The 22,718-nt window shown below is 40.3% G+C and overlaps 2 protein-coding genes across 5 annotated transcripts in view; both read left to right on the plus strand.

The window, feature by feature from the left end:
* The window catches only part of ralyla (RALY RNA binding protein like a), a 110,305-nt gene that overhangs the window by 46,657 nt on the left and 40,930 nt on the right, over positions 1–22,718 (plus strand). For 2 of the 4 annotated variants that reach the window (XM_085806088.1, XM_085806089.1), the window contains exons 6-9: positions 1,231–1,344; positions 1,613–1,770; positions 4,085–4,123; positions 4,868–5,666. In XM_085806088.1, the coding sequence (XP_085662214.1) occupies positions 1,231–1,344; positions 1,613–1,770; positions 4,085–4,117 (305 nt within the window). In that variant the 3' untranslated portion in view covers positions 4,118–4,123; positions 4,868–5,666. Of the gene's footprint in view, positions 1–1,230; positions 1,345–1,612; positions 1,771–4,084; positions 4,124–4,867; positions 5,673–22,718 lie in introns of those variants that run through there. The other 2 variants (XM_085806086.1, XM_085806087.1) reach the window with 2 other exon arrangements.
* Positions 7,974–21,457, plus strand: lrrcc1 (leucine rich repeat and coiled-coil centrosomal protein 1). Its single transcript, XM_085804126.1, has 19 exons — positions 7,974–8,139; positions 8,604–8,809; positions 8,976–9,041; positions 9,152–9,319; positions 11,334–11,500; positions 12,043–12,249; positions 12,588–12,787; positions 13,605–13,779; positions 14,523–14,671; positions 15,997–16,201; positions 16,798–16,937; positions 17,564–17,765; positions 18,333–18,518; positions 18,787–18,961; positions 19,345–19,508; positions 19,690–19,898; positions 20,175–20,312; positions 20,650–20,785; positions 21,283–21,457. The coding sequence occupies exons 1-19, from the start codon at positions 8,096–8,098 to the stop codon at positions 21,391–21,393; spliced, it is 3,048 nt and encodes a 1,015-aa protein (XP_085660252.1). The 5' UTR covers positions 7,974–8,095; the 3' UTR covers positions 21,394–21,457.

The raw sequence follows: 22,718 nt of genomic DNA on the forward strand, positions 1-22,718 counted from the left end.
GGCTCTAGACAGGTTGCAGACGAGCCAACAGTAAAAGCCGATTCCTTCTTTCTGCCACATCGCAAGACCTCAGCTGTTAGAAGTGCTCTCATCAATATATTTTTTTAACATTCACAATGGTTGTACAGACTTGGTATAATGTGAGAGGAGACTTTTTTTTCTCCAGCTTATGGTTTTAGTTTTACAGCAACAACTTAAAGCAGAAGTAAGCGATATTTTTGTGTTAATATAAGTCTTAAATAGTTATATCTTCCGACAGCAATCACTTATATAGAGTGTTTGGACCGAAACACGGGTCTGTCAGTCCCTCTGCTCTGCTCTGAGCCGAGGAGAAAACATTTCGCGTATCCTACAATTTTTATCCAATGAGGAGAGAGAACGGCATGAAGGGCTGCGTGTGCAGCCAAGGGATGCGCCTAAATGTGGTGACGTAGGGACGAGGACTGTTATGGTGCGTTCAAGGCAACCCGTAACTCGTGAATTTCCGACCTGTGAGGTCGTACCAGTTCGATCTGGTACGAGTTCACGGGTCAGAAGTTACAAGTGGCCGTTATAGTGACTTTCACAGGTAAAACAGGTCGGAAAAACACGAGTGGGTTGCCTGGAACGCTACAAAGTCGTAAGTTGTGACTTGAAGCTGTAACTTACGGTTTCAAAAGCCGGCCTGGAACGCAGCATTAGCGAAAACGACCGGATCGCTTACTTCTGCTTTATATGTTTTGGCTCATTCTTGCCACTGTTACATCGTTATCAGCTTATCAGCCTTCTTTCTCCTGCAGATTGGCAGTTGACATCGAGAATTAGCGCACAACTGTAGAGAATGGAAACACGTATATTAATAACAATTTGCCTAGGATTCTCGATACAAATTGGATAGAAACATGACTAGTGTTTGTTACTGCTGGGTGGCAGCCAAACAAAAGTATGATTCAGATTGTATGAAAGTTGTTCAGTTGTTCCATAGTTTGCATTGTTGAAACTCTCACAGACAGCGATCAATATTCTCCTCACAACGCAGCACAGTGAAATATCACAACTTTCTCCCCCGTGCCCTTTTCACTGATTGTGCCTCAGCCACATTTCTGGCAACAAACCTCGCCTTCAAGACATTTCAGAGCGATGCAGCTCAGCAGGTGTTGTTGCTGTTATTGTGGCTGTTTCCTTATCAAACATCACATTAACTATGCTTTTTTTTTTTTTTTTTTTTACTTTATTAATGTATTCTCACAGTGAAGACAGACCAGCTCCTGACAATAAAAAAGGAGCTGTCACAGATCAAAACCAAGATCGACTCACTGCTGGGAAGGCTGGAGAAGATTGAGCGGACACATCGCTCTGACGCCGGTGAGATTTGACAGAGGGGAGGGAGCAGCTGTCGGCTAGTGGGGTGTGCATGTAAACATGGGGGGGAAAAGACAGAACGCGCTCACCAGGTATCGAAATAAAAGATGCAGAGCGTATGAGGAAAGAGGACAAAGGAATATAGAAAGAAATAAAAAAAGGCTTTATTGAGTAGCTTGCCTGGAAAAAAAAAAGAAACTCAGTTCAATAAATCTATTATGCTCTTGTGTGTTAACTACCAGTCTTTCTCCATCTCGCTCTCTTTTGCCAGAGATGCAGAGGAAACAAGAGGAGGTGTGTGAATGTCTCCATGGAGATGCAGCAGACCACTCTGGTAGAGAGGAAGCGGAGGGGACAGCCGAGGTGGAGGCGGGTGAGATGACGGATGGCGGTGAAGACGACTTTGAAGACGAAGGCGCCAGCGACATGGTGAGCAGGCCGAGTCACCATTTCCAGTCTCGGCAATGAGTGAGTGGGGTAACTGAGCTCCCCTGTCTGTGAAGTAAAAGCAAATATGCATATATACAGTATGTGTGCGATGGATGGATGTCGATTAGTAAGTGTGAATGTGTGTGTCGTTTACATTCGCTGTATGTCTTGCTGCATGTGCTGTTTTTAAAAGTCACAATCTCAAGTGTAAGTGAAATTGGCAATTTAGGAAATTAGTTACACTTATTTACTTTTTGGTGAGGAGGTTGATGAGATGATACCACTCTTAGGTTTGTACAGTAAACTTGAAGTTGTATCCAGGATCCAGTTAGCTTAGCACAAAGACTAGAAACAAGCAGGGTTCATTATTTATTTTTTACTCTTGTGTTTTTGTACAGATTAAACAATCGAGGGGGGTATTGGTATTATGTTGGTGTTCGCTATGTCCTTAGTCTTTGTGCTAAGACCAATTTGTCAAACTATCCCTTTAAAGATAAATTGTGATTTAATGTTAATTACATTTGTTTCTCTCCTAATTTAATTAGACCAAATAGATAATCAATAGCTAGTATCTTTCCTGTTACTAGAGCTGTTTGGTATAGCACAATGCCTGCAAGATTTTTTTTTATTTTTTATGTCTATAGTGATTACAACTTCAAACTGGGTTAGGGGAATGGGGAGTTTCATAAAACTAAATGAGGAATCCGAGGAGTCATACTGTTCAGAATATCAAAGATTTATTGCAATACATGAAACACTGAATAACTTCAGGGAGAACCAAAGCCAAATTAACAAACATAACAACCCTAACAGGAAGCTAAACCGCAATACTGAAACTAACACAAAAGAACGGGTAACAAAGGTGTACTGAGCTCCCTAACAATCTCAAAATAACAGAGAAAAAAGAGTTGAGACAAAACGGCAGCTCTTCCCCTGCAGGGTGTCTTGGCCCGATTTACCAAGTACTGATCAAATTTTTACAAACTAATAACAACTAATATCTGGAATTTAATTAGGAACAAAAAGTCTATTACGTGGCTCCATCTGTGCATTTGCCAGTGCAGCTTTTTAACACTCATACAGACATGCACGTGGCAGAGAGAGGGAAAGTGCAGCTTCTCAGTCCTTAAATACTTCAGCTGAATTAGAAGCGTTGCGCCGATCAGACTCATTTTTGAAAAGGCAAGTGTGCATTTATTAAACCTAAACCTTTTCCTAAAATAGCTGCTTACTGGAAATCATAGTAAGCTTGACTCATTTTAAGGGAACTATTTTCAGGTGCAAATAGATAGACATTTGGTGCTCCAATATTTAAGGTCGCGTTCACACCAGCCTTGTTTAGTCTGGTAGTCCGGTCCAGTTTAAGTTTGAAAATCTCAACAGTCTCACCAGCCGTTCATTTGCCGACAGCCTTCATCTGCACCAACAAGATAAGAAGCAGACGATTCTCATGATGTAATTGCGAGGATGTTTTTAGGATAACCGATGGCCATTTGTGGCTACCTGTCTTTTGTTTACAATTTTTGGGCCGTTTGAGTTTGACTTTTGTGAACACAAACCAGACCGATTGAAAAAAATGCAACAATGTATCATCCTTGTGTTGATTCAAATCAGATAACGGACTTTTAGGTGTGAACCCGCCCTAAAGGCAGCAGGTGTGCAGGTCACACAGTGAAACAATACTTGTTAACAGGAGCAACGTATTGTTAGTTTTGCTCTTTTTATGTGCAACGATAGTTTCAGACCAACCATATTTTTTAGAAACAATGAGTCAAACAATCTGACCAGGTTTCACGGCCAAGTTGACAAGATACCAGCGACCGTGTCTTTTACACAATCCACACGCGTTTCACATTTTGCTTATAGACGGGGATATTAATTAATATAATATAATGTAAAGTACTGCTGTAATGTATTTCTTTAACATCCTTTGCTGCTAACGTCACTGATCTTCTTGGTGTTATGAAATGTTGAAGGATAAAACTAGTTTGCTTTGTATCCTACAGGTATTGCGTTGCTCCTCAATTGAAAAAAATAACAACAAAAAAACTCTGAAGCCCTGAACGTTAATCAATGGCTGGATGGCTGAATAGCCTCTTATGCTTCCTGACCATGGAAAAACTGACACGCATTAATATAGTATAATGCCACCTACACAACATTAAACCATATGGATGCTCCCTGCACTGTAAAATGTATGGACTTAACATGCTTGTCTTAATATTTCCACATTTCCACCACACAAGAATGGGGAATGATGCATCCCATTTGTGTCTTCATTAATCTCACAATCAATGTTTTTCTTGTATTGCAGATCGAGAGCCACATATCAGACATTGACAACTGAGGTAAGGTCAGTATTTAATCGCACTATTTTGCACAATAGAATTCCATATTTACAGGGAAACAAACCCATCACAGGCCCAGACGAGCTGTCTACCATCTCATTTCAAAGATGTCCAACAATTTATAGATGGCAGCAGAAACTGGAGCGACCTGCAGCTTGTTTCAATACTTTTAAGCAGAGGGAGAGCGTGAGAAACACTGCTCATCACCTTCCAGTTTAATCCCCCACTCTGTTCTTTTAAATGGACTGTCATTCTCTCCGTCTGGGAGCGTATGGAAAGGCAGCTTCTCTGTGGTTATCACTGATGACTGTCTGAACGGCCACAGAGATAGGACTCTGTCTCATCCGCACTTTCCATCAAACGACATTTAAATCTCCCCTGATTTTCTTTGTATGAACAAATAGGTGTGAGATTTAATTTGCCTCATGGCTGACATTTCCTCCCCGCTGTCCTCAAGTGCCCGATAACAGAAATCTCTTTCAGCCACTCTCTGAACATGATAGATTATTAAATTGATGGCATAATGAACTGTTTGTCCTCAGGTGGATATTTCAGTCAATGGTTACAGGTAATATCGGGAGCTCTTGGCATTAGTTTATTTTAAATATTAGCCACAACTCTCATCATACCTCTTGTGTTTTCCACCCAACACAAAACCTTGAAACTTCAGACCTCCAGAATTTTGTGGAAAAACAGCATGTCAGTAGCAGTAATGAACAATCTGTCTCTTTTCTCATCTTTTTTTCAAGTTGGGGAAAAGGGAAGTCTACAGTACAAGAAGTTGAGAGAACAGATACCAGCAATACCTTCTTGACCAAGGAGGTGTATTTGAAATGAAGGAAAGCGATGACGGGCAGGAGGAGGAATTTTTCAGACTTGTTTGTTGCTTGTTTGCCTCATTATTAGAACATGACACTGATGTGTACTTCATGAAAACGCTGGTTATGAATATTCTCCAAAATACTGCAAAATCACCTTCAAAGAGCAATCAGTTAACTTCCCTTCAAACTGTTTGCCTTTCTCAGAAATAAGGACAATAAAGTATATTGTGTGCTTGATATATGATGCTCTGTATTGTGCATAAAAAAAAATACAATGATGTGAAAAAATCAGACGAACCATGAGATGCCCTCCTTTGTTGTACTGCAACTGTATGTTTGTTCTGTTTCTGTGCATTGAAAACTGTAACTGAGCCACACCGCTGGCAGAGAGCTAAATATGAATGTACGAGGAACATTTTTCTTTTACACTTTATTATGTGATTTGCTTTATTTGTACATTTTGTACAAATGTACAGTATGTAATTTATTCTCAACGTCTCCACCACCATATTGTATTCATATCATGTTTGTCATTTGTTATACACGATTTTAAAATTCAGTTTACAATCTCTTTATGGTAATCGAAAGATGACTATTTTTTACTATCAGCATGTTCAAAATGTGGCTATTATGGATCGTTTTCGTATTCATTGCATCTGTTACAGCTATGGATGATAACAGTTTTTGAAATAAACACGTTCCTCCCCCCCAAGAAAAAAAAAGAGAGAAAAAAGCATCTGTTGAAGTGGTGTGTTGTGGCTTTCATTTTCTCAAACAATGAAAAACCAACATTGCAGACAGTTCAGTTTCTGCTCAGTAGAAAGAAACCTCAAGGCAAGGCAAAACAACTTATTTTTTTGTTATTAACCATTAAAAAGATTTAGAGCACCATGTGTGAATCGGGATTGAAGCAGTTCAAGTCCAGTGAGTAGCCTTTGATGGTAGAGAGGGAAGCTGTAAACTCTCTAAAATGTTTTGGTCACTAAAATTTGAAAAACCATGTTTGGTTAATCAAACAACTTTCCTGTAGCAAAAACATTAAATGATGCCTTGAACTTGAACTACTAAAATTTATCCTGGAACAGACTGTGCCACTATGCCCTCTGATGCATTATTATTATTACTCTATGCAGGAAGTAACACTACATTATAAGGATGGTGACAGACAGACAAATAACAAAGGAGAGTTTGTCCTACAGCAAGAACATTATGTGAAACAGACTTACTGTGTGACACTTTCCAGAATAAATGACAGTAGAAGAGTAGAAAATAAGGCACAGATTGATGCTGAATGCAAAAGTTCACCTCTTGAGTTTCATTATAGCTACTATTTCTGTTCATTAGGCCTATTATCTAATTGGCTATGAGAATATTCATCTAACTTTTTAAAAAATGCAGTGACCTTGAAAACTGCAGCCTTTGAGACATAAGTGGTGGGCGAGGCAGCAACAGATGGCATTTCTAATTCACTCACTTCATTAGCACCAGATCATCATTTTCACAGGTTAAGGAGAGCCATTGGTGGGGTTGCAGGTATAATTGGTTCTATCATCGCTGGCTAGCAGCCAGTGAGTACAATGATCAGTCATGCAGCTCTTCTAATAAGGACAAGGTTCAGTGTGTGATGAACTGAATCAATCACCGGCCCGTGTAGCTGCTAGATGAATTATGTGTATAATAGGGGTCAGGATCTTTATCATACATCTGTGATTAGCCATAGCTGAACAAGGAAGCACAACTCACAGCATGTATTGTTTCACAGGCCCATAAATCAGAGACAGATTATAATGAAACAGGTTCGATAAATTATATCTTAGGGAAAGAAAGCGTAAAAAGAACCATTTATATTTATTTTATTACACTGAATAATTCCAAAATTGCAAATAATGTCTTCTACCATCATCATCTTTGTTTGCCATGGTCAGTGTTGACATATTTCATTTTGACTTTCATGATACCCCATATTTTATCTTATTTATCCCATTCAAGGTGATAAAATCTGTCAGCTAGCTCATTTGCATGACACTTAAAAATGTCTGAAGTATGAGATATAATTTTCTTCCTCTCCTGCTGTTTGAACCGTCCAGCAGCGCTTAATAGAAGAGGACAAACTTCACAATCTATTCTCTATTTTTTAAATATATTTTGAACTCTGGTTATGAGATGCTTATTCAGTTTGGGTCTTTTACGTAGCTATACCATTTATTATTAAAGATGGTGTCATCATAGTGTATCATCAGCAGCTGCAGCAGTTGGGCCTCAGGAAAAAGTATTTCAACTCCTTATGAGTGATGGTATAACAATAAGTGACCTACAAAAACAGGCACGGAAACCACAACTAACAACCCAGTAATGCCATTGTTATGTTGACAAGCCTATATTTATATGTGGGTGGGATTAAAGTGGAGCTCCCAGTGAAGAGAACAGGCTGTGCATAAACTTTGCACAAAAAAAACTTTGCAGAAAGTCAAATATAACCACTTGACTTCTCAATGATAAGTTTAGTGTCAGTATTGCTCAGGGTTCCTGGCTCATAGTTTTACAGACAAGTTGACATTTTTCTTTCTTTCTTTCTTTCTTTCTTTCTTTCTTTCTTTCTTTCTTTCTTTCTTTCTTTCTTTCTTTCTTTCTTCCTATGTAGGCACTCTGTTCAAAGTGGCCTACAATCTGGTGGGCGGGGCTTTCAGAGTCCCGGATGTTACCGTTAACTACGTCACGAAAACCGGAAGTCCAATGCTAGAAGCGGCTAGTTCAACTCGATAGAACATGGATGTATTATATTAAGCTAAAAGCTACAAACAACATCATTACCAACAAATAGAAATGTTTTACCGGTTTCAGATATGTTAATTTTGCTGTTGGATAATACAATTCCCTCGTTTTTGACTGAACCAGCTGCAGGTTAAAGACAGTTTAGTGAGTTAGCCTCCTTTGAGCTCGACTGGTTGTAGTTAAAGTTTTGCTCGGCTGCTAGGAGACGTAGCTAAAGATGTTGTTGTCCTCCTCTTGCACATTTAACGTGATGTGACAGTACTGTAGGTTTCTTTGGTTTATAATTGAAGAGATGTGATACGTGATGTGACAGTAGGTTGGTTGATTTATCTTTGAAGAGACGTGATATGTGGCAGTAAACAGGCTGTAGCCTTTTTCGTCGTCATGGGAGACAAGGAGCTGAGTCTTATTGACAAGAATATAACAAGGTAACTAATCACAGGTTTTGTGTTTGTTATCCCCCACTTAAAATATATTATATGATCATAATAAGACGTGAGGTGAGTTAACTTGAACTATTGTATATACTATTTAGTAGTTTAATGATCTATAACCGTGCATCATATATTTTAAGATAAACATGTATGAAATCTTAATCTACAAAGTGACTTGTAATTCTGAATGGGGAACAATGAATCTAAAAGTTGATGAAGATACCCTAACTTAAACACTCTTCTTCTGTGCATTGTATATTTACTTTTCCCAATGTCTGTTTTTAGCTTTATTTGTAAAAACACTCCAAATGAAATGATCAGAGAAGTTTTTGTTTAGGGCCTGTCAGGCAAGCCATGTCCTTGTAGATCAAAATGGTTTTGGGTACCTTATGTGAAATGATTCAACTATTTTTCTTTTGTGGTGAACCTGATGTTTCCTGTTGTTGCTGTTTGTTTAGTTTGCTGGATATTCCCCTGACTCCCACTGTAACATCACTCAGTCTGCACTGCAATCACATCCCAAGGATCGAGGGCCTGACCTCCGCTTGGCACCTGCGGCACTTAGACCTTTCTTCCAATTGCATTTCTAAGATTGAGGGTCTAAGTTCCCTCACTTCCCTGAGAACATTAAATTTATCCTGTAACTTAATCACTAAGGTTGAAGGTGAGTCTTTAGTCACCATTTTAGTCAGATAATAAATGTTTCATTGTGGGAGTTACCCTAGTAATAATTCTTCATTACTGGCTCTTGCGTTTACTCTGACGTTCCTGTAATCGCTTCATGAGCTGTAAAGCCACTCGGTTGTTAATGTCTCCTCCCTGTCCCTCAGGACTGAACGGCCTTGTGAACTTAACACGATTAAACTTGTCCTACAATCAGATAAATAACCTCACCGGTGAGTTGTACCCTGACAGAGCACGGCTCTTTTTCTGCGTAACATAATGAAAACATTAACATTAAGTGACTGATGTGCCAATGCTGTTGATTTCTGATTCCCCTTATTAGGGTTGTTGTATCTTCATGGAGCAGAGTACAAGCTGAAGCACCTCAGTCTCCATAGCAACCACCTGGACCGCATCGATCAACTGCTTCAGTGCCTGCTGGGATTGCAAAGTTTAAGAGAGGTGACTTTGAGCCAGGATGGCAGAGACAACCCTGTGTGTAGGTCACCAGGTATGGCATGAAAATGTTATTTTGGAGTACAGATTTACGTAACTAGATCTATATACGGCCTGTAAATAACAACCTTTTAGAAATAAATTGCATGGGTACAGGGACTGATATGCTAAAATAAAAACAAAATACTGCACATAATTTAAAATGTCTGATGCTGAGATGCTTAAGAATGTCAGATTTATCGTTGAATTATCATCTATACCCTGTTTCTAACACATGTCTTTGTCACAATGACCGAGCTGGAACATTTAATCAACTGATCAAATGATCAAATAACAGGAAATCTATATATCTTGTGTCATTTTTTTAAGCAGAAGAGTGCCTCTTTATTCGTGTGTGTGAGCATCATTGTCATCATCATCTTTATTCAAATATATAGAAAAGGTATTAAAATCATTAAAATATTTGTAATTTCATATGTGAAATGGGACACCCCGAGAAGCTCAAGAGCTTTTAAAAGGGGCCCAGACACAAAAAATGACAGGAATACATACACAAGAAGGAGACATACAAATATACATAGACATACACATAGCCACATAATACATTTTGCGTGAAATTAACCCAAAATATATTACAAACACTCACACTCCGATCCTCACATTCTCACACCACAGGGTAATACATTTCCACTCTCACACACTCACATACAACCCATAACCCCCCCAAAGGAAAAGAAGAGTGATAATTCGTCAAAGGAATCAGCAGATTAAATTAAAAGTGGCTGCCCTAGTGTGGAGAGAGACTACCCTCATTTGCCAGTATAATGGGTACATCTTCCTAAAATAGATCCAATTTTTCCTGTGCAGGCTGAAAACCCCACCTCACCTAGACTACACCTTGACGCCAAATACTCACCCACATTCATACAAAAAATTGAAATGCGAACACTTAACATGCTTGTAATTATTTGCTATAGTGATGCATCTTCAATTTTTAATGACAATGGACAATGGTGTCACTGTCTGCCAAAGGAATGTGATAAAATGTTCAACAACAGCCCCATAAGACTCAGCACTTGTCATGAAGTGTTCAGCTTTTGTGGCAACTGAAGCTTTTTGTATTTGAGACACTCACACACCACAGCACTCAGAACAGTTTGAATCATTCATCATGAAAACAGCATTTATTGCAGGACTGTAGATTTACGGAAGAGTGTTCAAGAAAGTTTTAGATGTTGGATATTTAAGCAGTGTTATAATAGACATCTACAGTATGTAATACCAGCAGATTTAATTCTTCTCTATTTTTGATGAATCACTTACTACTCTAGGGGGTAAATTGTTGGATCCTATAGAATAACTGACTCACCCGCATCCCCTTCATTGTTTGTAATGAAGAAAAACTGTGAAAAGCAGTGGTAGTCAAATCGACAGCCGCTGATGGTAATGTGACTTTATTTTTAAATGATAGCCCCTTGAGATGTGCCTTCTCATTTTCGAGGGGGTCCTTATAAACAACAAAAATACAGAACAAGAGTTCAGTCATCAATAGTACATGTTCATAATAAGTTAACACAAAACATGATACAATATAGAGACACAGACGCCCATTCACACACGCTCACACACCTCCCCACCCCCCAGAGTAATGACTCTGGTCTCTCTCTGTTTTTTTCTGGCCCTATCTCTTCATAAATGGATTGACCACAGTTGTATTAATGTAAAATTCTCTTGTGTTATGCTGAGCACCCATTATCCATATCCTCCTGCTCATGATTAATTCACCATCTCTCTTCTGTCTCTTAAAATCGATGAGAGCATACTTAAAGCATTCTTACAACCCTTGCTGTCAATATGTGTAGATACACTAATGGTAGCAGTGCTCTGTTCTCAACAAATGAGCCTCATCAATAGTGAATATGAGGATAGCACACACAAGAGGTTATTAATTTAGATATAGATTATTTGATTTTATGCAACATAACCACCGTGACACCTGATGTTTAAGTGAGGCAATAGTAGGGCCATCTTTTTCTCAAGTGTGTGTGTGTGTGTGTGTCATGCTGCAGGTTACAGGGAGATTGTGATGCAGTCGTTGCCACAGGTCTCCATCCTGGATGGACTGGATCGGCTGGGAAATCCGTCACATCCAAGTCTTGGAAGCTTCTGCGATGTCCCTGGTCTGGAGGACTATGTGGACCTCCTGCTCTCCTCAGACACAAGTCAAAATGAAGCTGTAATTATTGATTACCAACCTACAGTTAATTTAGAGAATAATGATTTCAATAGAGTTACCTATGCAGTTGTTTCTGTCACAATCCTAAAATGCATAAATATGATTTACAACATTGATACAGAGCCGTGAGACCTGAGAGGCCAGAAAGAAAGAAACTGTGCATGTCCAACAAATGTTTTTTTTTTTAATGCAAAATTACTTTTATTTTATTCATATAATCATGGTAGACCTGTTTTTCATTGTGTCTGTATGTTTTGGATTTAGAAAATTAGTTTACATCTATGGGAAAAAAGAGATTTTTCACATTATTGAACATTTATCAGGTTTAAAAGTCACTGAATTGCTGGATTTATATGAGAACAGCAAAAGTTTGGGAATCTGATCTCTTAACTAATAAGTTACTTTACATATTCACTGCGCCAGATGGCAATTTCCAGTCTAAATTAGCTGGAGTGGAGTGTGACAGAGCAGTAGCAGGTACCCTGATGTAAGACTACGTTCTTAATCAAGTGGGAAAAATACAATTTAACTTTCCATTGCAGCTTAGAGGAGATGGTGCTCTCACCACACCCCGCATCGACGAGGTGCTGACCCAGTTTCGTCAGCGGATTGCCTCTGAAGCAGTCACAGATGCAGCCTCGCAACCAGATCGCCAGGCTGCTCATTCCACTGTGGCTGATCCAGCAGACCCCATTAATGAACAACGCATCAGGAAACTGGAGCACCAGGTGTCGCAGCTCATCCAGCAGGTGCTTATTTAACACCGCTGAAAGCCACTGAGTCATTTATTATGAGTTTTTGTGCGAGATATTCACTAGGTACTAAGTAGGCAAAGAGACACACGGACACTGGTACATTATTTGAAGCAGAAACTAATATTGTTTGGCCTGAATAGCAGTTCAGGCACCTCTTAGGAAATGTAGTCCCATAATTATCATTCATAACCAGTATTTTTTTCTCTTTTAGAAAACATTAATCTTAAAGACGCTTGTTACTATTTAATTTTTTTAATCTAAGTATATGATCTATCAGATATTTATCTATCCTGTCACGTATTATCAGTTTTTCTGATTTCTGTTTTCCCAAGTCCCCTACAGGAAACAAACCCAGTGACAGTACTCATTCTGTGGCGCCTTTACGGAAAGCCAAGAGGGACACAGATCGCACGTCAGAGAGCGAGTGTGACAGCGGGAAGGAGAACAAGAGATGCACCAGGATCCCCAGATATCGTAAGAACATCACAGTGAAGACGACCAAAAAGGAAGCCAAAGGCAGGAGATCAGACAGGTGATTCTCTGCCTGCATAACTCTACACACAGTAGTGCCGCAGCTGTCAGGCTTAACTACTCCAAAAATAATTTTGTTTTCCGTCAGGGTGTGATTGGATTCCCTGACTTTGTTATACGTGGCTAACTGCCTCCTCCACAAAACCCACTGCTGCTCAGAAAAGGCTGTTAATGTTTTGAAACTGAGCTGTTGGAAGACGTTTTAAGCACTGTTGGACACCATAACACATTCAGGGAGCGTACCTTTTGAGTATAGATAATCACATTCACAATGCTGCCAAAGTCAACACGTAAGTGTTTATGATGTAATAATTTACAAAGTCAAAAGCATCCATAACAATCAACACAATATGTGGCAATAGATATTTTCATTTTGTATGTCATGCATCAACTTAATATCCTCAGGTATTTTGATGATGGAGGAAATCCTTTTACCTCTTAGCTGAAAGGGGGGTGATAAATTTTCTTCTCTGAGTGATGTGGTAAACTTTCCTCCTCTGTGTTAGAAATTACAACCGTCATCTCCCTGCCATGATTAATGACTTAGCCTCTGTGGTCCACACCCTCATCCCACTTCATCAGCCACTGATGATGTGCTTAAGATTCAGTAATTTAGCTTAAGTAAGCTCCTAACCGTCCTCGTCAAAAACAAGGTGATTTTAAAATATTAGCCCAAAATTCAATTTAAAGTTGTTAAGACTTTGCTCACCTGTAAAACTCATCTGGTTTGACCTTTACTGAACCAGACATTAGCTTGAGGGGTGTTTATAATCAATTTCACAGCTGGTTCAATACCTGCGATTTTGTTTTATGTGCAGCGATCAGGAGAATCACAAACAGAGGAGTTCAAAGTCTGCTGCGGGGCCCAGGAGAAAGTCTGCTGGTGCAGGGGTTGAAGACGGAGTTGGACCAACAAGGAGTGGACCTTTGAGAGCTGCCAAGGCTTCAGGCGACGTGAAAAGCAAGTTCACTGAGGAGGAGGAAACCTACAGGGTATGGGATGGAAAGGCCGGGACTGAGTGGCAGCCTCTATTTTTATTGCATGAGTTTCATATGGAAAAGGTTATGTCCCTTTACAAGAGAGGAATAGACATCCACTCTCTGTTTGTACCGTCTCTGCTGTTTCTTTGGTACGCCCACACAGAGAAATAAAATAATAGATACCATACCATCACAGGACACAGTATAGCAACATCAATATTCTGTATTTGTCTTCTCCCAATTTATGACATAACTCAATGTTAGCAGCACTAGGCTTTAATGTGACATTATTATTTGATTGATTAAAATGTTTAATCCATGGAACTTTTTTCTTCTTCAACGAAAGTCGAACAAGACAAAGAAGCTCCTTAATGTGTATTCTACAATGATAATTCAACGCAGCGTCAGACTTTGTACTGCTCCCTGTGGAGACATAAAAGTTTCCAGAGAGAGACGTCCCTCACCTGTAACAGACTCTGACTTGTGTAAAATCAGTGGAGCTCTCCTTCAGTCTCATCAATATTCTTTACGGGAACTCAGAAAAACCTCAAATCCTTTCGAAACGTTCAGTGTTATTTAATTGTTCATCCCTTAGATCACCAGGCCTAACAGTGAGGAGGACAACTATAAAAACCTCAGATGTAACAGAAATCCACTTTTCAGGTTGAAGCCAAAGTAATGCCAGCATTTTGTAGTTCTTTGTGCTTTTACTCAGTGTGTATGTGTGTGTGTGTGTGTGTGTGTGTATGGCTCAGACAATCGTAATGGAGCGTGACCAGGAAAGGGAGAGACGTTGGAAGGCGGAGCAGGCTGCGAGGAAGCTAACAGAGGAGCTGAAGTGCCTGCAGACAAGGGTCAGCGAGGAGAAAGACCTTCAGAGCATGGCGCTGCACACCACAGACCGGTGAGAGGAAAACACAAATATACATGTATTCACTAAGTACCAGAGGGTGAGGTGTGGATTTCCGGTCCTGTTCCACTCCCACAAAGATAGATCTGTCCCATCCCAATCCCTTGACAACATTTCTAAAATGTCTAAAAAGACAGGAGAGAGCGGAGAAGTAGTCGTTAAACATCTTTCAGCTCTCAGCCTTCAGCTCTCTCCTGTGACACACAGGATTCTCTAAAAAAATGTCAGCATCTTCTTTGCACACCAACTTCCACACGAATCGCCGCTGCAGCTCTAAAGCAGATATCATGATGAAAGGGGATAATTGACCCCGTCTCTGTGGATTTTGGTTGTCAACTGCATAATGGATTCTCATCCATTTCTACCCTCTTCATCTTTTGTATTGGCTCTCCTGAGTCCAGGGCCTGATGCCTGTCTCATTCTTGAACAATGAGTATCCATCCCACCATTAAAATTCCTCACTATCATTGTCCCATAGCCTCTTATGAAATCACGCACACACAGTGGCCCGGCACACCAAAGCCTTTAAATATTCGTGCAGCTGCCGGTGATAATAAAGCTATTTAGTGTATTAAAAAAAAGATCATTAACCTATGCGCCCATTCAGCTTATATACATTATATTTAAATTATAGCTGAGGCTATGATTATCTATAATTAAATATTTGTATCGCTCCCTTCTTTCTGCACATCACAGATATAGCCAGAGAGCCAGGTGACTATTTTGTGCATTGTCCTCTTTTGCATTACACCCTGCTCAGATAAATCTGCATTATGATTGTAATTAGAAGCCTGGTGACAAGCATATGTCAGCGGTATTACATGAATCAATCTTACCTGTCACTTTCTAATGACACTGAACACAGCTGTTGCTGCTGACTCCCTCGCTCATCAGGAGCTAGATGACAGAGAAATGACTCATCATGGCACATTGAAAGAGGGAGCTAATGTATATGAGATGGTCCAACAGTTTTCTTGTCTCTTACTTGTTCTGTGCCTCAGAGGTCAGTGTATCTCTTGTTTTTCACCAGACTGTCCTGTTGTATAATCATTTCATTTTGTTTCCTGTCTCAACCCCCACCATCTTTCCATTTTCCCTCCCCTAGGAAAAGATATTGGCGATGCTATAATGTCAGATTTCTTCAATTTCACGTGCTATCACCTTCTTAACACTGAGAGATAAAACACAGGACAGTCAAGGACATCACAAAAGTGGTTATAGTTTCCTGTACCAATTTCTACATGCAGTAAAAGGGAGACATCCAGAGAATTACTCCCCCATCTCTTGCACACCCTTATCATCGTTTTCCTCCCATCCAGTCTGAAAGAGTTGTTGCTGAAGGAGCGATCGGGGCACTCTGAACTGCAGACTCGTGTGGAGGAGCTGGAGGGGAGGTGTCAGTCCTTAACCCAGCAGCTGGAGCAGGCCCGCAGCAGCGAAGAACAATGCACGACTGCACTGCACAGACTGGAGGAAAGCGTCTCCCACGGAGAAGCAGTCAGGGCTCGCCAGCAGGCTGAGGAGGTACGGCAGCTGTTTCACAATACCCAGGAACACTTGTGTTCAGTGTTGGGCACGTTACTTTAAAAAAGTTATTAGTTATAGTTTAGTTTATTTCCCCAAAGAGTTAATAACTGAATTACTACATTATAAAAGTAACTAATTACCAGGAAAAGTAACCATTGCGTTACTTTAAAAAAAAATAAAAAATGCATTACATTATGTTAAATCACTTGGACTGGCCCCCCTGACCCCCTACAACTCACTCGTCGTGGAACCTGCCTGTGCGGAGGAATACAGACTTCTTGAGTTGAGTAATGGCAAGTAAGGGCGGATTTTATTGCCAGTAACAGTAACAGCGTTATTACGGTGAAAACAGTAACTTTTTTGATTACTTGTTACTGAAAAAAGTAGCACCGCTATTCCCATCACTGCTTGTGTCTCTGTTTTTATACATTAATAATAATAATAATTAGTCTGTTGATCATTCTGTTGCACCCTATTACAGATTGAATTTAATAATCCAATCTTCAGTGACACTGCTTGAAGAGGAATGGATTCAGCAGAGAGGGTCTATCATTGTGGCAGACTGGTATAAAACGTGTGTTGACCTTCCACAGATGAAGAGGCACCAGGAGCTGGAGAACAAGGCAGCAGCTGTGAAGAGGGAGCTGGACATCCAGAGAGCCTCGGTGCACCAGCACAAGGACAAACTGCAGCAGCTGCACGAACTGCTCGCGTCCAGGGAGCAAGAGCACAGGTAGATCTGGAGGATTTGATACTCATCACTAGAATAGGAATGTTTACCATGTTTGCGTTTTGATATCAACTACAGGTATGAGTTTTTCATATTTGTGTTCTTAATTCTCGCTGGTTTCTATTGTCTTGGGCTCAGTGGGGTGCAGGTGATGTCACAATCAAAATTCAGCTACATTTAAATTAATATCTAATGATTGATGTTTGTATCAATCACATCTGATCAGAACAAAGCAAAAGGGCTTTAATGCACTGTAGTCATTTAAGTACCGGTAGTCAAATTTAGTGGCTTGATGCATCGTGTAGCTCAGTGGGTAGAGCAGTTGCACCATACTGTACAGAGGCTATCGTCCTCGCCGCACAGCAGCCCTGGTTCGATTTCCCCGGTGGCCCTTTGCTGCATGTCATTGCCCCACCCCCCCCCCATTTCCTGTTTCTCTACTGCCCCAAAATATGCACTCAACACAAAAAAATGTTAGTGGCTTGCTACATTTAAATGAAATATTATGTGCATTCATGTCAGTTTCAGGTATTATCTTAGAGTCTTTAATGAAAAACTTCACAAGAGACCCTGCTGCTGTAGCCTGTTAAACAGGTGGATGTACTGTGCTCGATTGCATTGTTATACAGAAAGCAGCTGGATTCGCGGCTGCAGCCTGGTGGGACAGATTTCCGTGAAGCTGTGGCGAGAGAAGTTTCATCGGTGGAACAGAGACAAGCTCAGCGGGAGGCAGAGCTGCAGGAGAAACTGGCAGACAGCAGGAAGCAGTACGCGGCTCTGGAGGACGAGTTCCGCATGGCACTGACCATCGAGGCTGCTCGCTTCTCTGAGGTCTGTTAAAAGACGGACAACCACCGTTCAGATGCCCTGTAATTTTTCATTATATTCTCTGTGCAGTCCAGCTGATAAAAGATTACTGTGTCCAGCGAAAAATGAAATGATTGAACTGGCATTGACCCCCATCTCCATAGACTGGTGTTGAAAGCTGAGATTGAATTAGGATCATTTGATGCTGGACAAGTAGTGTGTGATTGCCACAGGAAGAAAGCTATACAAAAGACTGAATCTGTATCAGTTCTCGTTATGGTTACCAATTTCACTCAGCCTTGGCACAAAATGTAATCTTGTTCTTGATTGCTACTGCTTGCACAAGCTTCTAGTTTAAATCTCCAAACTTTTGACCTTTGAAGGAAGTCTGAATAAGACACGGATTGCAAGCCAAACCGTCACTCATGAAACCTTTAAAGGATTGCTTTCTATAAATCTGCAACCCTCTCTGTGAGACCTTAAAAAAGTGACATTGATTGATAAAATTGTCAATCAGGTAATGCTTGAACCAAAAGCCCTTGACTCTGCTTAGCTGCCTCATTCACATTCAGTCACACTCTGCCGCTGTAGGTGAAAGAGACTTGTGATCAGATGACTGCAGAGCTGATGGAGCTCAAGGCCACCCTCACCCAGTCCCAGCAGAGGGAGAAGAAATCAGGCGGTCTGGTGCAGGAGCTCACAGCCATGGTCAAAGAACAGAAGAACCGCATCACTGAGCTCATCAAAGCCAAAAGAGACACTGTCGCTGATCTAAAGGTATTGGATTTTACACCGATTTTCTTTCTCAAACCTCCCAGCTATAATAAGAGGAAATTACTTGACTCAGGTTAGACAGATTATTAGATATGACCAGTCTTGTTTATCAATCACTGCCTTCTCAAAAACTGTTCGGCCTGTGCCTGTAGGACGCTGACTACTTTAGGACGTCATAAATACAGAGCGGTCCAGCTGCCTTTCCATCTGCCAGCCATGACAGATGGCCGTTGATCATTAATACTGTCTCCATTGCCTGTCCCCTTGCCAGAGCCGCCTGCATTCCTTGGGAGCAGAGGTGGAGCAGGACCGGCGTTATGGCCTGCAGCTCGAGTTGCTCAAGAAAGACAAGGCACGACTGTTGTCTCAGCTCACAGCTCAGGAGTCAGTGATAGACGGCCTCAGGTCAGAAAGGAGGATCTGGGGCCAGGAGCTCGCTCAGCAAGGTGGGAGACGTCCAACGGACTCAGAATCAGTTGTACAGAGTGTGGCACACAGAGCCACTTTAATTTTGTCTATGAACTGCAGCCTACTCTCTCATTCACTGAGCTGTGAGTCACTCGTAACATTTAGATATTCTACTTGTCTGTATGAAGCAGCTGTTTTTTTTTGTCAGCCCCAATATTGTACTAACTGATGTTTTATTTCAGTTGTGTCAAGCAAAGCATGCCATCTAGTGGTGATTTGTGAAATACATGTTCATTTTTACTTACATTGAAAAAGCTTTTAAAAGACATTAAAAAGGAAAATAAAAGTTAAGGACCAAATTATTACACAAGTGTCATCATGAGAAATGTGATTTACAATTTCATGTGTTTCTCTTTGCTAGGAGCATCGTTAGCTCAGGACCGTGGGCGTCTGGAGGCCAGGATCGAGGTGCTGAGCACCGAGCTGGAGACTCAGAGGAAACAGAATGAGAGGGAGAATGATGCCCTCAAAATTAAAGCCAAAATCATTGATGACCAGACGGAGACCATCCGCAAACTTAAAGAGGTAGTACAGCAAAAGATTCCTAGACATCCTACCAGAGCTTCAAACTTTATTGATTGTGCTTTTTACCACGAGCATTATGTACTGTACATGGACCTGCTTTTGTGTCTTGTCTGTTTTGTCCTGGGTTTATTGAGACACACTGAAGCTGTTTCTCTTCCTCCCCCAACTTCCTGCTGTCTAGGCCTTGCAGGAGCGCGATGATCAGATCCGTCGGCTGCGTGAGGAGGCGGTCCAGGCCCAGAAGAGGCTCCAGCAGCAGCAGGAAGAGGAGACGGAGCGACAGGTTGAGCTGAGAGAGCGGCTGGAACATGTCACCCTGCGCAAGGAGGAGCTGAAGCAGCAGCTAGAGGACAAAGAGGCAGAGCTGGAGGAGGTCAATCGAGTTTACAGGCAAGGGTCCCATCACAAAAGCAAAGAGGTTCTGCACTAGTGTTGCATGTGTGGAAAATGCCAAATCATAATTAATTCATCGTTGCCTTTTTAAAATGGTATTTGAAAACACCATATACAAGTAAAATTGAATGTTGAAGTAACATTTTTTATTAAAATGCCAACCCACATTGCGGCTTAAGACAGCTGCTGCTGCCGCTGCTGCTGATCAAACATTGATGTTGCAGCTACTTTCTGAAACACCCTTATGTTTTCTGTTTTGTTGTCTGTGTTAAGTGATTCCAGTAAGAGGTGGCAGGAGAAAGCAGATCTGCTCACTCGGCTGGAGAGCCAGGTGAAGCGCATGAAAGACAACTTTGATTCCAAGGAACGCCTGCTGCTGGAAGAGAGAGATAAAGCAACAGAAGCACACAAGTATGCTACAGTATCAGAGGAGAGCAAATCTCTCTTTAAGATTTCCCATCTGTTATTCTGGGCCTGCTCATACAGGCATATCTGTGTTTCAATGATCCTGCCTACAATACATTCATCTTTTTGTTAATAAAGGAGCTTTGGGGTTATAAATGTAAGAACATTTGTTGTTGATTGATGTGATTGATGTTGATGTTTCCAGAAATATTCAGATTTACGGTATGTATTATCTATTTTAATAGGAGCAGACTCAGTTCTAGAAATGGAAAAATGTTCCTAGTATTAGCTTATTGTACTCAAAACAGTTTAGCCACTGTCTGAGTGTTTGTCTGTCCCACAGGGCGGCACTAGAGAAGCTACACAGTGTGGACGATGCTTTTCGTCGACAACTCGAGTCCGTCCAGGCTGCCCATCAAGCTGAGCTGCTGCGAACGGCCAATGAAAAGCAGAAACGGATAGATCAAGCTCATCAAAAGGTAAATTATAGACACAGATATTTCCAGTTTTCCTTCATGTTGGAAGGAAGTAGAGCTGCTTTGTGCCACTGTGTTCCTCTGTGATAAACATGGGGGGAAATAAAGCCAGTGCTAGTCTTCACACCAATGTGAATGAAGGATTAGTGTTTCTATGATAAATATTGTACACTTAATGTTTGATATGGTACAGTAATGTGATCCTCTAATGTTTCATCTGTCACCATGCTGAAAAGGAGCAGTGTAGAAAGTGGTTACTAGTGGTTACAGGTGATCATTCAGGAAGAGAGACAGAGGTACACAAACATCTCATGCAAGGCCTCTGCTGTTTACTTCACTGTTGGATTCATAATTCATGATGCATAATTGGAAAGATTTTGTCACTGAAAGGTTTACTGTCATAACGCAGCTGAGAGTGTCTGGATTTCAGAGGAAAGCACTTTTTGAAAATGAATATATTCAAGGGAGACTGAGGTCGTCTGCTTGTGTGTCTTCCTCAGGTATTTGAAGTGGAGGAGGAGATGCGTCAGCTCCTGGAGGAAACAGAAATTAACAAGCGAATCATGGAAGAGAAAATGAAACGTCTCACAAGTGTCCTTAAAGACTTTTAACCCATGAAATATGCCTTGTTTTGCTGCTACAAAAATGTGTGAATTAAAAAGCTGTCAGATAGTTTAATTTTAAAAAAATATAATTCACTTTCTTATTTCATTAATTTATTTTTCTATTTTAAATTATTGTTGTATTTTAATAGAAGATTAATAGTGTTTTATCTAAAATTCACTTTTGTGTGCTTATTATGCACAACAGAATTGGGTTGATACAAATGGAAAATGAGAACACCAGGGTGTAAGAGTCTGAGGTTCACCGTCAGATCAATTTTAGTTTGGAATTGGTCAGTTTCAGTACACTTCTTCTTAGTATGTGACATTATTGCTTTGTGAATATGCTTCCCTTGACCAGTTCATGTAAATCATTAAAACTTTTACTTTATAAAATGGATGTTTTTGTAATGTGGCCCTTATAACATGTGTAAAAAACAAAACAAAACATGGAAATATACAGCATTATTTAAAAGACAAAGGAAAGAAAAGATGGTCATTAATATAAAAAAAAAATCCTTTTTGATTTAACACTCCAAATTCAGACGCAAGGCCACATTTTTTGGATTTAATGTGCTGACTACAACTGCTACTGCTAAGTATGTTTTTTTGTTTGTTTTTTAAAATTTTGCTCACACCCTCGTCCACGCCACCTATGTCCAGATGGGTAGGGACATGGATTTTGATACCTGAGCATTTAACACCTTTTAATACACTTTTTCTTACTGTTTAAGACTTTGTTAAGGCACAAACTAGTCAATACATAGAAGTGTAAAGTTGAATAGAGGTCAGTCACTCTTACACTTTTACAACAAAATACTCCAAACTAAAAAAGACTAAAAATGTCAAGAGTTGGACCAGAATCAATCGACAACACTACTTCATACCCAAATATACAGTATTTGTTTTCAGCAGAAAAAAGTGGTTTAGGGGTTTAGTTACTCTTTAATGTCATTTTTCATCATACAAATATATGAAGAGTTCATTTGCAAAAGCAGATAAGTGCCATTTTGAAAAAAAAATGAGCTGAGGCTTTGTAATTATTCTTTGCATAGTATTGTTTTCAATAAAACTTTATTTTTTTGAGATATGTCTGTTTTGTTACATCTCAAAGCCCCTCAACTTTGGTTTGACTGATATCACCTTATGTAAATAAAAAAATAAAAAATGAAGATTCTAGAATTTTTTAAAAACGGAGTTATCTGCTTATGATATTATTCCAGATTCGAATTGAGGAGCGATTGATCATTCCGTTGACGTCATCCATTGTTGATGTGTGAGCGGTGGGAGGGGGCGTGGTCAGAATCGTCGGGAGGCGGGGCCAGAGAGCGCTC

Source organism: Trachurus japonicus, chromosome 17 (assembly GCF_045865225.1).
Source record: "Trachurus japonicus isolate A0001 chromosome 17, Traja_1.0".
NCBI lineage: Eukaryota > Metazoa > Chordata > Actinopteri > Carangiformes > Carangidae > Trachurus > Trachurus japonicus.

Bases quoted from the DNA above. Each gene is read 5' to 3' on its own strand.
- lrrcc1 (XM_085804126.1), top strand. From the start codon at position 8,096: ATGGGAGACAAGGAGCTGAGTCTTATTGACAAGAATATAACAAG. The intron at 8,810-8,975 runs GTGAGTCTTTAG...CCTGTCCCTCAG, and splicing joins CTTAATCACTAAGGTTGAAG to GACTGAACGGCCTTGTGAAC. The intron at 12,788-13,604 runs GTGATTCTCTGC...TTTTATGTGCAG, and splicing joins AAAGGCAGGAGATCAGACAG to CGATCAGGAGAATCACAAAC.